Genomic DNA, 17455 nt, shown 5'->3' on the forward strand with positions numbered 1-17455 from the left:
ATCTTTTAAAGACATCCTAATTCTTTATAACCAATGGCTCTGATACCAAGTTCTGTAACACCCCGTAACCGCAGTGGAAACGTAAACGGGATGCAACAGACACATCTGATATCAACAGCATTGCTTATAAAGAAAACACCACTACAATAATTTAAACGTATTACATTGTTCCGAGTTTCGTTACCGACTAGGTGTTATCACATAATTTTTACCAATAGTACGTTAACATGTTTAAAACAAAATATAGACTCTTAAGCTTCCACAAAATAGCACACATCAGCAAGCACGTATCACTCATTCCAATTTGGGTGTACCTAGAAAGCATGTAAAGAAAACGGGTCAACTACGAATAGTTGGTGAGTTTCACTAATTTAAGTAAACCATGACAAATCATTTTAATAATCATAATTTAATGATATAATTATGCTGAGCCTACAAGTGAAAACTCCGTTAACCCATAAACACATTTAATAACCTCTGGGGACACTGTTAACCCAGAAATACATTTTATAACCTCTGGGGACATTGTTAACCCAGAAACACGTTTTATAACCTCTGGGGACACTGTTAACCCAGAAACACATTTAATAACCTCTGGGGACACTGTTAACCCAGAACACTTCCAATAACCTCTGGGGACACTGTTAACCCAGAAACACATTTAATAGCCTCTGGGGACACCGTTAACCCAGAAAATACATTTAATAACCTCTGGGGACACTGTTAACCCAGAACACTGTTTCGGGCCTTACAATATTAGTAACTCAGACAATTACCATCTTAATACACTACCGTACGATTCCCGTACAATAGACATTATATAAATACATTCATTTCTATGCGATCGGCATGCTTAAACACTTTGATAACAACATGCTTTCCGCCCCGGGAAAATATTTAAAACAGTTCAATAAAAAAAGGGCTAGTGAAAACTCACCTTTTTGGTGAGCAGGTGTAATACTGTGAACAGCTACCGGTCTGGATCTGTAATACGATCCCTAAGTCGTTACTACACAATTTCTATTAATATAACTTAAATTCGTGTTAACCGGTACGTCTTGGGACACTGTTGACCCAGTACCGTACACGATCCGGGGACAATGTTAACCCCGAAACACTTCTCAGGACTTAGATTGTGATATTACTTAGAGTTCTTTAGTCAAAACTACCATTAGTTTGTTTTCTCGTTTTGCGTGCCTAGCACGGTTATTCGTCTTTATGTTTTCAAAAATGAGTTTGGCCACATACGACCCGAAAATAGTTGTTATTGATATTTTAATTAAAGTGGTGAAATTAGAGCTCGGTTTAGACACCCCGTTTGGCCGCGGGGCCCGTTTCCGTCTTTAATATACCGGAAACGACTAAATCGGGTAAAATTACCCAAATCATCCGAATTATTTTCGGATGATTTATTTTTACTTAACTAATTTAGTTTCATGAAAATAGTCCATTTTTAAGGTTTTTATACACCAGTCAGTTCGCTTAGGCGAACTTTGCCGGTTTACCGCGTTTTAAGCTTTAAAAGTTTGTTTTTATGTTCTATTTAGCACAAATAATTATCCGTTTAGTCTCGGATCTTGAAATTTTGTACAAATCAGTTTTTGACAGTAAGGAATTTTATAAAAATATTTCCAGAATTAATTTTTATATTTAACATTTATTTATCTATTTTTAAACGTCATTTAAACACCAAATATGTCGAAAATACCAAACGACCTTAAAAAAATCCCAAATTTTTCTGGGATGACTCCTGCCATCCACATAGTTCCCAGTAATTTTTACAGAACCAAAAACTCATTTTTCATGCCATTTTCACCAAAACCGAGCTAGAAAACCCTAGAACTCGTTTTACCGAAAAGCCTACTTAGACTTCTCCAATGGACCTGAAATTTTGTGTGTGACTTTTATATGTTATAAAAAGCTTATCTAAATTTTTCCAGAATTTTTCATGATGTTTAGCTATTTTTCACCATTTTTAGCCAAAACCGAGCATTAAATTCACCAAATATTCATCCTTTATTCAAAATTACCAAAATTTCACAGATCTCATATTTTCATGTGTAGATCATCTCTGTGAAATTTCATGACTCAACTCTAAGTCTACCACAATCTGTCCAAATCTTACAAATCATACGAAAAACAGAACTACCTTGTGTTTCTAGCTTTAGATCGCAAAGATCTTGCTTTCTAGCCTTTGCTAGCAACTAGATACAACACCTACAAGCACAAAAACACCACACCAAGCAAGTTATACCCACAATCAAGCCATTTCTTTCATGGTTTCGGTTTGGACACCAAAACAAAGATTTTAACCGTAAAAATTCGTTTTTGACTCTTTTAAATCCTTTCTTGGACCAAGATCCCTTGTATAACTTGTATACATCACTTGATCACGCAAGAATCGGTTTCATCTCGGGTTTTCACCCATTTTTCACTTGAAACTTCATTCTCTTGCAAACAACTTAAGATCATGGAATCAAAACTATGAATCAACCATTAAAACCATGTTTTTACCTTATGATTCTTGTTAAAAATCAAGGGTTTGGATGAAGGTTGAAGAGTGTTGAGAGGATTTTGGAGTTGGGAGTTTAGAAAAAAAGAAAATGTGATGTGTGTGTGCACCACAAGGACCGATCGGTCCATGTATGGTGTGGGGGGGCCCACATCTCCAACCATGGCCACACATTTGGATTGTGTAATCCGGATAACGTTGTGGATAATCTGGTTCAGTTCGTTTTTCGGTTAAACACTTAATTCGGCTTAAAACGAGGCTAAAACGGTCGTTTTTCGTCTTAAAAATAAAATTTATATAAAACTGATTTAAAATCTTTAAAAACTTAAACCGTGACATTTATTGACTCAACACATCATATTGTCGGTCATTGTGCATCTTTTTCGGCTTGATCGATCGTCTCTTTCTTGGTTTGATGTTATAGGTTTCGTTTAACGTACCGATGTACTAATAAATCGAAATCCTTTTTCTGTGCTATAATTCACTTATCCCGAAGCCTTAATACTTCGTACACATCACTAAACATTATATATTTCGTCTATAACGTAATCCCCGATTCGTTCGGGTTTCAATAACCGTTCATCGATTAATCGTAATTTCAATATGACTAGCTGTACATTCGAGTATAATTCGTACTGTGAATCTTATATACTCATATAAACACATTATAATTCATATATTCGGTATTAAATAACACGTAAATAGTATATTCCGGCTAGGGTATACCTGAATTTGCCGGAATCGTTACATTTCTAGCCCCATTCCTTGTTATGTTTTCGGGGCTGTGTGCATACTCGATGTGATTAGTTAATACACTTACCTTAATTGGTAAGTGTATGTCTTATATGATTTATGTATGAATGAATGCTTGACGATGCATGAACGATATTCAGATAATGCATATACCATCAAGGGGTAGTTTAAAGATATGATTGATATATATATATATGACGTATAAATGATGTATGAATGTATGGAAGTTATAGTTATGAATGTATAGAAGGGTATAGAAGGTATAGTTAGAAAAGGGTACCGACCCTAATAATGTCGGCGAATGTAGGAAACCGACCCTAATAATATCGGTGAAGGTTATAGGGCCGAATGCTCTCTAAAACGTATAAGTATAAATGGAAGTATGTATGTAAGTATGAAAGAAATAATGAAAGTACGTATGTACGTAGGTATGTAAGTTAATATGAAGGTATGTACCTTCGGGTGCATATGGAAGTATGTGAATGTATTGTATGTCGTCTGATTAACTAGAACTCACTCAGCGTAGCTGACTTTTAGTAAGCACGTAGGTTAACAGATTGAGACAACTGGTTTGAGCAGGACATGGCAAGATTGAAGAGGCTGGCATCTGAAGATTTGTCATGATGTTTTGATATTATCGTTTATGTTATGTTTTAAAAGAAAAGTTTCGAATGTTGTAATGAATGGTTGACTAATATTATTATTCCGCAGAAGTTTTAATTCACTCTGATATTTTAGAATTGTGTTTATGAGTAAATCCAACATCCAATGTATGGCACCGGGACTGGGGCCTTACAAATTGATTTGGTTTTCCCTCTCTCTGTTCTTCTTCCTTTCTCTTTATCGATCTTAATATCTCGATTACCATTTTGTATCGTAACAAGTGGTATCAGAGCGGTTCAAACCTCTCGGACGCTCTTCTGACGACCAATTCACGATGACAAAGAATTCAATTCAAGCCGGCGATCAAATCCTACTCAACAGTTAGGGATTAATTCAATTCATACGCAATAAATTTCAGCATAACTGACAACCAACAATTTACAACAGCGGTTTAGGGGACAATTCGTTCTGGGCGGCAATTCAAGAACGACAGGCATCAATTGATTGAGCAACGATTGACTGTTGACGATTCAGCAATTGAAAGGGTAATTCAGGCGACAATTTGATAAATCAACATCACCAGTTCACCGTGGGTGATTCATTAATCAACAATTAGGGCCAAGCAGGTTCTTGACGGCAACAATCAAGGTAACAATGGTGTTCTTGTGTTCATGTGGGGGTTTGATATGGGAGAACAAGGTTCATGTTTGTGCGACTCGTTAGTGTTCTTGCGGTTGGTTACAATATGAAGGCAGGGGTCATTGTTGTGGTTACAAACCAAATTATTCAAAACCACCCACTGATTGGGAATATTGCATGGGTTATAAATGTTTGGATGAATGGACGAGATCACCAACATGGGGAAAACAAAGTCCTAGCTTATTCGGAACTAAAAATCAAGAAACAAGAATTCTTAATACTTCATCATCTATGGAAGAAATCAAGAACTTCCAACAAACAGATTCATTTCACGATTATTGCAATTCATTTGATATTCTCCTTACTAAAGTAGTTCTAAGTGAGGATTATGCTACAAGTCTATTTGTGAAGGGTCTCAAATATGAAACTAAGTGGTGGGTTATGTTTTTGAGACCAAACACACTCAATGAGGCTCTTACGAAATGGCAAAGAACCAAGATATTTGCTTACCACTTGCTTTCGCAATAAAGAATTTAAGAAGCTAGAAAGTCGATTTCTTGGTGCAAACAATGATGAGGAATTTAGTTAAAGCAAGATTCATGCCTTTGATGAATCTGAAAATGGGGTTGAGGTTAAAGAAACCATTAATCAAGAATCCATTGATGCTAATATTTCATTGGAGAATGGAAGGGGTAATGATGTTTTAAGAGAAAATGGACATGAAAAAGTGTTTGATGAAATTCCTGAGAATATTAAGGGTGGTGAAGTGGAATAAATTGAAGGTAGTTTAAATGAAACAAGTTATAATGAATTTGATCAGGTTGAACCTGGGTTTATTCAAGATGATCTGGTTTCTATGGTTTTACCTAAGGCTATGGAAACCCATGAGGAATATGCCTTAAATCAAGACATAGTAGTAAACACTAAACCTAAAGGCTGTTTGAGAGAATTAGCAACTGAAATACACAATAAAAGTTGCATTGAAGAAAATGGTGATTTGAGGTGCGTTAAATCAGCAAACATGGATGATGATTCAAAGGAAGATGAAAAAGATAGCAAGAATAATCAGTTTTATATTGATCTTGGTATTAAAGGTCATCAAGAAGTCGATGTGCAACTCAAGTTTTGTGGACTCTACAGTTCAGGTTGTTTTTTATGTAAAAAATAAAAGAAAATGTGAATTCGAGCAAATGAATGAATCGATAATGGTGGATAAATCAGATACGGGTTGGAACCAGTCAAAGGTTGCTGAGACTGTTCACAAGGTCTGGCAATTGGTATCGTCTGAATGCAGGTATGATAAACAAGACTTGGATCAAGAAGTACAATCGAATCTCAAGTTTTGGAGAGATGTCGGGTGGCTTTGTAACAAAGAATGTAAAGATGGTAACACTGTTGAATTCAAAATGGTTTGGCAAAGTGATGATAAAGTGATGATAAAAGTACCCTCTACTGTTGACACAAGATTGATGATGTGGCACAAATGGAAATTTAAATTGTTGAAGTTCAAATTTAAGAGGGCACAAAAGTATGGTGAATTAAGCTCAATGGAACTTCAATCTGTTGCGGTTTCCTTTCCATTTTTTCATAATATTTCGAGCGATCATGATTCTGCTCCACGCAAAACAATTTTGCAGGATGGCATCACTCTCTTTTTGCACTCATCTGGCACTATTACTAATAAGATGGTATCCGTTATGCAACAATGTCAAGTGCTTCGCAAGTTGCAGCAAATTATGGGTGGAAACAAGATAAGGTTAAAGATGGATTTGTCTTTAATGCACCATTTTAACAAGCATTCTGTTATGGTTAGAGTCCAATTTAAACAAAATCAAACAGAGGTATATTGAGAGAAATTCTTAGGTGGCACCTACACATTTGAAAATAAATTGGTTGTCTTTTATCTGATAAAAGGTCATGGAATACTTATGAGATCTTGCAGTTGGCTTTTCTTGGTTGGAAATCCAAATCCGGTTGGTCACAAATTCTGATAATTATGTCACAACAAATAAAGGTCTATTTTGTTGTAGTGGTTGGTGAAACAATCTAGCAAAAGTTGTGATCATGATGGAGTATGGATATGCATTTGGTTACATAAGGAAATCTCATTCAGATGATGTTGCAAAATATTCTTCACAGTTTGGATTTGATAGTTTTGATTAGAATTTTTATATTTTTTTATCTTCTTTCCCCGTATGTTGATTTTTGAGGACAAAAATGTTTTGAGAGGGGAGTAGTGTTAGGTATCAAATAGTAGAGAGACTAAAGTGTACATAACTAATAGTTTAGGGTTATATCCATAATATGTTTGTATACATATACGGGATCTGTTGGATAGACGAGTATCGATGAATTGATTTGGTTTTCCCTCTCTCTGTTCTTCCTTTCTCTTTATCGATCGATTATCATTTTGTATCGTAACAACGAGCAAATGGAAAACATCAAAACTTTTCAAACAGAAAAGATATCTGAACAGGATTCAGGTTCAATCTTAGTGTTCCAAACTCAGTTATACCACGAAAAATCCAACTCAAAAAACATCAACAATCCTATGGAAATATAAAATCTTCAAAACAACCAATGATAAACATACGGTTTCACCAACCCGACTAGGGCCCAACCATGGGCGTTCAAAATCTTTCATTGATACAGGTAGTCAAGATTGATTCACAGCAAAATCAATCATAGCTAGCATTTAAAAACTTTAACAGCTGGTTGCGGTTATTTTCTGCCTTCTTATCCTCCCTTGTCTTGTCAACTTTTAATAAAATCTACCAAAATAAAAAAAAGTAATGTGAAGCACTCATTTCAAATTCAAATTTTAATAGCCCGGAACTTTATGATGGACAAAACTCACCTTTTTACCAGATACTACACTGCGCTGGACGCCATCATCTTTGTCACGACCCAGAAACTGTAAAAAATGACTGATTTTGTTAGATAACAGCAGAACGTACATGTTCACTTCTTTAGTCAAAATGGGCTTCACATTAATGACCATGGGCCAACATATTTTTTTTGCATTCTACTTTCAAAGTTGTACTTGCCAATTTATTACATGTGAACTAAAATTATTGTCTAGAGGTTAGCAGTAGCAAGTCCTAATCATTTACCTATATAGCCGATAATGTCTACTAAAAGTAGTGTCTAGTTGTTGCAAGTCTTAATCATTCACCTACAATATGGATTGACTGGGTTATTTTTAAAAAAGCATATGCTTTAAATTAGCATCGTAATGTTACACTTTTTATATGATCAATGTATAATGTCTTTGTTCAAGAATTTGAATATGGTGGTTATAGTTTCAAACATCATGCTATTGTTGTCATTTTATTACCAAGGAGCTGGCAATCTTGGTTACATGGCACACTAATGATGTTAAAGTGGCTTTTGTTGTAGATATGGCAAAAAGAAAAAAGAACTAACAGTTAACTTAAAGAGGTTATCTTATTAGACTTTAAATAACTCTTATAACTAACAAAAAAATTATAATACTTTCGAAATATTTATATACTATAAACAACTCTATCAATTATATAAATTATAACTAGTAAAACTCCCCCACGCATTGCAGCGAGAATCCGTATGGTATTGGTGTGGCTCATTATGAAATGCCAAAAGGAAGTTAACACATGTTTTAAAATCAACCTAAAAGCATGAAAAACATGTATTGGTAACAATTCCGATAATATTGATGCTGGTGCCGATGTTGTCCTGATAAAAGAATAGGCTAATACTACATATATAGAAGATAGAATACAGTAATTGCTTAACGTACATTAGATACAAGAACATGTATATTTCATGAAATCACATCACAAGATCTCGAAATCGTCAATACATATCCTATTAATCATTGGTTCACCGAAATAAACAGTTTTGTATCGTTAATCGATCGATTTTTTACTTTTCTTCACGAAAACCGATTTCAAGCATTTTGTATTTTGGCTGAGCGTTTTAGTTTTTGGCTGAGCGTTTTTGTATTTTTTCCTTTTGAGCGTTTTTGTTTTTGCCTTTGAGCGTTTCGCGTAACTATCGTACGTTAAGCAATTATTGTACAGAACCTCACCCTATATATACATCAATCAATCAATCAATCATACCCAGTAGGGTCTGGGGAGGGTGGGATGTACGCACACCGTACCTCTATCCAAAAGGATAAAGAGGTGGCTTCCAGAGAGACCCTCAGCTCTAAAGTACATATGTTTTTGGAGCAATACAAAGAAAATCAAAAGGCAACAATAATATATAAATATTAATAATAGTAATAACAATAACAGTAATAATAATAATTCAAATACTATATATATGTAAAGAGAATATCATTCTGGTGTGTGACCATATATATATATATATAAACGAAAACCCAAAAATCCTAAGTGTCGCGATGTGGTCGCTCCCCCCTTTTTTGGAGTCACCAGATTTGTTTGATTTTTAAATGGAGACTTCTCATGCATTTGACCCGAATTCATGGGTATGGGTCTTATCAAACCCATATATTTCTTAAACGGGTTATAACATCTCATTAAATTAAAAATTAATCTCACCAAATATTTGATATAATAATCCTATAAAGTAAGATATACTAAAAATTAATATGTGATTTATTTAAAAAAAGATATATATTATTTATAATTAAAAAAACCAATCGGTAGAAAAAAAAAACGGGTCTTTGGTCTCATCAAACACATAAAGCTTTTAAACCGGGTTATAACATCTCATTTATTTGGAAAACAATTTATCATCAAACCATAAGTATATTATTAACTTTCATACAATAAAAAAAGATAAAAATTCAAAAAATAAACAAATAATTTAAACAACCACGTAATACGGGGGATAAAAACTAGTAATATATATAAACAAAAACCCAAAAATCCTACGTGTAGAGATGTGGTCGCTCCCCTTTTTTTGGAGTCACCGGATTTGCTTGATTTTTAAATGGAGGCTTCTCATGCATTTTACCCGAATTCACTGGTATGTGTCTTATCAAACCCAAATATTTCTTAAACGGGTTATAACATCTCATTAAATTAAAAACTAATCTCACCAAATATTTTATACAAAAATCCTATAAAGTATGAATTTACTAAAAATTAATATATATATATATATATATAGAAAACTATTTCTTTTTATTATAACCCACCCCAATATATATATATATATATATGGGAAGGTTAACATACAAATAAAATTAACGTGCTAAACGTGAAATTCAATTAGAGTAATTATATATACAAGCAGAGTAATAATAAAAAAATAGTTTTCTATATATATATATATATAGATAGAGAGAGAGAGAGAGAGATAGAGAAGATTAACGTAAAAAACAATAGTTTTGTAAGAAGCATAAAAATAGATGTAGACGCTTGGATCTAGGATCTAATGGTCATTGGTAGTTTCTAAAGGTTGTATAGTTTCATATTTATATGGTATAGTGTCCTATTTATATAGTGTACTTTATTTTTAATCCTTCTCACATTTCTCACAAAACAATTGTTTTTTATTTGAACACTTTTCTCTCTCTCTCTCTCTCTATATATATATATATATAGAAAAGAGTTCAAATAAAAAACAAGTGTTTTGTGAGAAGTGTAAGAAGAGCTTTAAAATAAAAGAAACCACCTAAATATGACACTATACAATGTAAATATGAAACAATACAATTATTTAGAAACTACCAATCTCAACCACTAGATCATAGATCCAAGGGCCTAGATCTATTCTTATTCTTCTCACAAAAATATTGTTCTTTACATTAACCCTACCCTATATATATATATATATATATATATATATATCAATCAATCAATCAATCAAGCCTGTATATCCCACCGCATAGCACGCTATCGGTAGGGTCAGGGGAGGGTGGGATGTAGGCAAGTCTTTCCTCTATCCGTGAGAATAGAGAGGCTGCTTCTAGAGAGACCCACGGCTCATAAAGCTACATACAGGTAATCATAGTAAACATACATCTTACAAGCAAAGACACTTAGCAATACATCTATAGCAAACTACCAAAAAAGCAAGGAATCTGTAACCTACTAAGAATAGGGCATAAGAATCAAAAAGCAGCATCAAACAAAATATATACATAAACAACAAGAAGCAAGGCTAGCCAACTAGACCCTATATATATATATATAGGATCAGTATCATGAGAGAACTTTTTTGAAATTGAGAACCATGAGAACCATTTTGGACCACAAAAAACCCAAAACTAAAAAAAATCATAAAATAAAAAAAAAACACAAAATTGAAAAAAGTAAAAAAAACCAAAATTCTTATTTTAACATCCCGGTTTAAAAAAAAACAAAAAAAACTCGATTTAGCCAAATTATATACACATATGTATAATATATACATATATGTACATTTATGTGTATAATTTAAGATAAATGATATTGTACATATGTGTATATTACGTAATTAAAGATTAAATAAAATTATACATATGTGTATAATACGACGTTTTTTTTTGTTTTTTTAACGAAACTGGAATAAAATATAAGAATTTTGGTTTTTTTTAGTTTTTTAAAATTTTTGTTATTTTTTGTAGTATGATTTTTTTAAATATTTTTTTAAAGGTGTTTTTAGTGGTCAAAAATGGTTCTCAAAGTTCTCAATTTGCAAAGGGTTCTCTTGGGATCCTTACCCTATATATATATATATAGAAAAGGGTTCAAAAAGGAATAGAGAGTTTTATAGGAATGGTAAAAACCAACAAATTGTTGACATTTGGCATTACAAATTATGGTGAAAGAACAATTCTAGAAAACTATGTCGGTTATTGGTAATTTTAAATCTCAACCATTGATTAACATGATCCAATGGCTATGATTTATTCTTAGTCTTTCTAGGAAACTATTTATTTTTTGGATAACCCTCCCTATACCTATATATATATATATATATATATATATATATAGAAAAGGGTTTTTTTTTAGATAATTTTTTTTTATAAAACACATCTAACTTTTATATATAACACAAACCGAACTAAACCTGGATAATGGGTAAGCGAGCAACAAGCTGCGCCGCTATCCCCTTTTGAATCGCAAAACCTATTCTACTAAATATAAATCTTTGGTTCCTCGGGCTCTGCGAGTCACTGTGGACCACCTTCTGCACCCGCTCCAAGAAGCGAACCGCCTCGGAAGCTAGGGATCCAAAAGTGTCGAAGGCAAATGGAATGAACACGTGCTGATTCTCCAAACACGATGTCTCATGCTTAGCAACCTTCCTAGACTCCGCTCTCAAAACTATCTGTCCCGGTACGAAGCCAATGTCTCTCAGCCCCACCAACGGGGACACCCTAGTGAGGTCAACACACGCATGCTTACCGCCTGCCCAGCCAAACACAAGAACATCCGCAGGACGCAGGGTAGATCTTCCCTCACGCGGATCAGTCAAAAAGTTAACAGGTGCCTCTTTTTTGGCTGAGATCCCGGCACGTCTAAGCACATCCCATAACACATCTCTAACCCAGTCATGACGATACTTGAATCCCGGCAATTCCTTACAGTGGAGGGCATGCTCACCGAATCTATCCAAACAACCTTTTTTACAAATGGGGTATAATTCATCTGGAGGGAAAACGGAAATCATAAGTCGGTATTTAAGGATGACTCTGTATTCAACTGCCGACATCCGTTGCCCAAGACCTTCAATCGGCACAACAGTCAAAAAATCCTGGGCATGAGCCCCCTTGAAACAAGCTAAAACTGCCTTTTGTCTCGGGGTCATATCGAATCGCTCCTCCAAATCATGTACGTGTTTATCATAAAGAGCACTCGCCAAGGTTTGTTGAGGGCATAAAATTTGAAGTTTTAGAAGGGCATAAAATTTGAAGTTTAGAAACTATGTAGCCAAAAGAGCACTCGAAAAGGGTTATAATAAAAAGAAATAGTTTTCTAAGAATGGTTAGAAGGGCATAAAATTTGAAGTTTAGAAACCATGTAGCCTAAATCCTAGGAAACTATTGGACATTTTAGAGACTAACAATCTCAACCACTAGATCTTGAATCCAATGGCCTAGATCTATTCTTACTCTTCCTAGAAAACTATCTCTTTTTATTTTAACCTACCCCTATATATATATATATATATACATGCATGCGTGCACACACATAAACTATAACCAAAAACTGACCCTCGGCCCAATGGTTAACTGCAAAAACCCAACCATAAACTATAACCAAAAACTGACCCTCGGCCCAATGGGTAACTGCAAAAACCCAACCACAGTCCACACAATCAAAGGATCGATCCTCCCCATAATCAATTTTCATTTTAAACCTTTTCTTTACCCTTCTAATATTCTTCAGGAAAACAATATACTTAAGTTCTATAAAAAAAATATTATTTTCTTACTAACTATTTATCTTTAAAAATCATTTAATTGTGTAATTGATAAATTTTACATATAAACTCAGTTCTTTCCTTTACGCAATTAAGTAATTACTTCTCAAACACCTTACTATTTATATACTCATGTACTTTAGTAACGATAAATCAGGGGTTTGACCGATATCTTTTACGCATGTTAGGGTCTCATCTGTGTTACATGGGGAACCTTTTTGTTGTTAAACATAATACTTCCGTAAACGCACTTTATTTTGTCATCGCAACGAGAAAATTACGAAAATTACTAGTTAATATGCATGTAACAGCTAATACACTTAAAACATATATGGTAAATGAATAAAACTAGGAATCCCTTGACGATGCAACAAATAACATTTAATAACTAATACGCTTAAACATATATTTTACATGAATATGAACATGGAATCCGTCTGGAAATGCAACAAAAATCATGTATATTAGTACATTATTACAAAGGTATAAATAGTTATTAGAATAAGTATTACGTTTTGTATTCTAACGTTCATATATATGATTCAGATGTACTTAAATTCAAATTAATAATCCTAGTAAAAATCAAATTTTACTCGAGATTCAAAGAAATAAGGTTTAAGTTTAGAAAAAACTATATCAAAATCAAATAAGATTCGAACTTACAAAAAAAACAAAACAAAATCAAACTCAAAATCAGAACTAAAAGAAACTAAATTGACCTAAAAAAACCATAGTTATCAAAATTGACTGCTTAAGGCGCTTAAGCGCATTTATTAGGCGAGGCGCATTAAATGCGCTTTTAATGCATCGATATTAAAAGCGCTGATTTGTTCTGTTCTCAAGGGGCATGCGTATTATATATTAAATGGCATTTAACCCACCTCTTCCTATTCTCAAGTAAAAACTAAAACTCCCACTATTTATGGGCTCAACTAGTTTATTATTTATTATTTAATTTATATACGTTTTAATGCTTTTTTCCTATATTTATTATTTATTTTTTTTTATAAATATAACACAATATATGTTGTTTAGTATTTAGTCATGTTTATCATAATTTGATATATATAAAATAATAATAATTATATAAGTATATATTAAAATAATATATACTTATATAACTACTATCATTATATATATCAAATTATGATAAACATGACCAAATACTATGAAATGTTTCAAGAATGAATCTTAGTTTTCTTAATTATATGTTCTACTTTAGTTAAAATTTTGTTTTTTAATGTGCCCTTTTTTTAAAAATCGGGCGCTTTTTTTGCGCTTTTATTTTGGACGCTAGGTGAAGCCTTAAGGCTTCCGAACGCTTATCTCTTTTGATAACTATGAAAAAACTATCAAATATGCAAATCTAACTCGATCTTTTCATGTATCTAACAAGTACGAAATTTCAGAAACAAACTTAAATGACTAACTCATAAAACAGGAACTCCAAAATCACATTCAAAAATAAATTAAACCTTTGAAAAACATGACTAAAACAAAAACAAAACAAACAAAACTCCAAAATTCAACTCAAGCACAACACCAGAAATGGAAAAAAAAAAGATTTGCGATCCAAGTATTTATGGCATGGCGCGTAAGAGATTCAGTGATATCTGATAACAGAGTCGTAGCAAAAAAAAGTGAGTGCAAAGAAGCTGTGTATGTGTGTTTATATGTTTAACGTTTGTGTTTTTATTTGCTAATAATAATACTAATAAGCTAAAGAATAAATGTTTTTATTTGTTAATAATAATACTAATATGCTAAAGAATAAAAAATAAACATATATAACTCCACAAATTATACTTCCCATGTAATCGATGTTTCACGCATCCATTACCGTAAGTATCATTATAGCACATTAATTGAAACTTTAATAACTATATGTGAAAAAATTAGTCTACTAACCATATATCTGCACCTAAATAAAAGCAAGTTGTTATTCTATATCAATTTCCCTATCTCAAAACTTGACAAAAAATATAGTTTGCCAGAAGTCAGCCCAAAATGTATCAAGACTTCTTACAATTTGCTAATACTAGAGAAATAACATAGATTATTTTTAATAGCGAAGTTTTATACTCGTTTAGAAACTTAACTACCTCTAAATTTCTTTAAAAAAAAGAGCGAGAAGTTATTGGCGAGTTAACCCAACTAAGCTAACCTGTTTTGAACCATAGTTCCAACCTACCCTGTTGATGGTAATATAATTCGAAAAATGAAATCGAAGTTAGATAACTTGCCTTAGAGAGTTGAACAGGGCTGCTACCGCCATCCTTCTGGTTCTATTAAAGCTCCCATTGCCAGAACCAAACCCGAGCCACAACAACATCCAGACATTCATTCATCATGTCACATACCCCAGCTCCATTTCAAAGAGCCAATTCATGAAAAAGGCAAAAAGTATTATAAGCACCTTATATATCCAACAGACAACTACCATATTGATATCTAAAATCTTGTTATATTAAACAAAGAAATGAAACACTGAAACAATGACCTACCTCCTTTAGTTTACGCTTATCGTGTTTGCTTTGTTTAGCCTTCCCCTTGTCCTTATCCCTCTGCTAAAACAAAAAACAAAGACACTAAACAGCATGACACAATAGCTGACCATCACCATGAGAGAATACGCAATAATTGACCTTTTTGTGTCGGTGTTCGCGTTTATGCTTCCTTGAGCGATTGCTTGATCTATCTTCACTGTCAGATGAACTGTGACACACAAATTCAACATACTTTAAACATTTTTTAAGCTATAACTATTAATATAGCATATGCAAAACATTATAAAAAAACAACTTAGAAAACAATGTTTTAAACCCTAAATTAGTGAGACAAATGAAGGAAAAATAAACTTAAATACATAGTACAGTTTCTTACATCACATACCCTAGGCTATGCAGTTAATGTGATAAAATATCAGATATCGTGATATTTAAGATATAGGTCATCGCGGTGGGATATGGGTAATTTTAATATCATGCAGAATTAGCAAACTAACACTAGCAATTCAGTATAAAATCCTACCATTAACAAGTTAACCTTTTGCAACTTGCAAAACACAACAATTATTAAGACTTAAAACACTAACATTAAAATTGATAATTAAGATTTAAAACACTGATATCGGTCAATATTACGGGTACCGATATATTTCACATGGAGACCGATAACCAGTATAGACCCTAGGTGTAACTTCAGGCATGAATAAGCTATTACAACCAACAGCGGCATCACAATAATATTAACCTAGGTCTAGATCCATGGCAGAAAATAAATAGGTATGAAGCTATCTAAAACATTCTCCTATTAATACGATACCTGTAGCCATCGGATGACGAAGAGGAAGGAGTACGGCTACGACGTCGTTTACGGCTTTTCTTGGAGACCTTAAGAGAGTCCTTTTTGTGTTTATCTTTACGGCGGCGTGATCGACGGTCACGATCAGAGGAAGATAGATCGGAGGATGAAGACGATGAGGCCGCCATGGATGAAGTTGATTGGAATCTGAAAGAAAAACAACCCAAATGACGTCAACCAACCCTTGGGAGAAAGTGAACCAAGTTATTTAATTTAAAGTTTTAGTATAAAATATTTAGTTTGGTTGGTACCGGTTATGCAAACATAGGCAAAAATTCGGTGAACATTGACCAATCTCAAATTTCTCGACCCTGATTTTCTTAAAAACACGGTACCGTACCGAAATGCTCATTTAGGTACTAATACCGATACGACGATGCCATTTGCTCAAATGCATCATTTTCTGGATGTTATTTTTTATTTAATTCGGGTCCAACTTAATTTCAATGCATCATTTTCTGGATGTTATTTTTCATTTAATTCGGGTCCAACTTAATTTCTTAACTCAATCTTATTTAACCAAGTTAATTCGAAAATAAATTATGATAACAATAAGGAGATGGATCTAATATTAACATCTTTTATCCAAAGTGTTTGAACCGGATGAAAAAAAAAACATTGTGACATTTTGGTAAATACTTTTTTAGTACAATTAGGAGGTGTTTGGCCTAGCTTTTTTAACAAAGCTTATAGCTTTTTTAGCTTTTTTTTTTACAAAATAAGCTTAATTTAGTGTTTGGTTTAGCTTTTTAAGCTTATGCTTATAAGCTTATATAAGCTCATTTAGATAAGCTTATGTGAAGATGGTTTTTTAGCTTATTTGAAGAAAATTATTTGTTTAAAATTGTATGTTACTCATTTTCTCTCAAATGGTGATGGATTAGTAATTATTGAAGCAACTTATTACTCTCACAAATTAAAGAATGGTGAATTTAACAACTTATTAAGACACTTAATTAACCTGTAGGATATAAGCTAATCCAAACACTTGAAAATAGCTTATCAAATAATAGAAAATAAGCTATAAGCTAATTTAAAATATAAGTATAAGCCAAAATAAAAAAGCTAGGCCAAACACCTCCTTACACTATATCACAAACTGTAACTAAAGTAATAAACTTATTATATAGAATTTATATGTAGCGTAATTTATTACGCTATAATCTTACAAGTAGAATAATCTCTACTTATAAATTTCATAGCGTAATTAAATTGCTCTAA

At 33.0% G+C, this 17455-nt stretch overlaps 1 protein-coding gene across 1 annotated transcript; it reads right to left on the reverse strand.

Moving 5' to 3' along the window:
• Positions 1-7031: 7031 nt before the first annotated feature.
• LOC143598516 (uncharacterized) lies at positions 7032-16379 on the reverse strand. The gene is made up of 6 exons (XM_077076718.1): positions 16196-16379; positions 15517-15586; positions 15376-15438; positions 15115-15156; positions 7365-7421; positions 7032-7278 (listed from the first exon to the last, which is right to left on the reverse strand). Exons 1-6 carry the CDS (start codon positions 16360-16362, stop codon positions 7186-7188), a joined length of 492 nt encoding a protein of 163 aa, XP_076932833.1. The 5' UTR covers positions 16363-16379; the 3' UTR covers positions 7032-7185.
• Between the last annotated feature and the right edge of the window lie 1076 nt (positions 16380-17455).

Source organism: Bidens hawaiensis, unplaced genomic scaffold (assembly GCF_021521415.1).
Source record: "Bidens hawaiensis isolate Kalapana, Puna unplaced genomic scaffold, B.hawaiensis_p1.1 tig00050480_1, whole genome shotgun sequence".
Classification (NCBI taxonomy): Eukaryota; Viridiplantae; Streptophyta; class Magnoliopsida; order Asterales; family Asteraceae; genus Bidens; species Bidens hawaiensis.

Excerpts from the sequence above, each read along its gene's own strand:
- LOC143598516 (XM_077076718.1), bottom strand. The coding sequence starts at position 16,362 with ATGGCGGCCTCATCGTCTTCATCCTCCGATCTATCTTCCTCTGATCGT. Across the intron at positions 15,587-16,195 it reads TCGTCATCCGATGGCTACAG|TTCATCTGACAGTGAAGATA; the intron begins GTATCGTATTAA and ends TGTGTGTCACAG. Across the intron at positions 15,157-15,375 it reads ATAAGCGTAAACTAAAGGAG|AACCAGAAGGATGGCGGTAG; the intron begins GTAGGTCATTGT and ends GAGCTTTAATAG.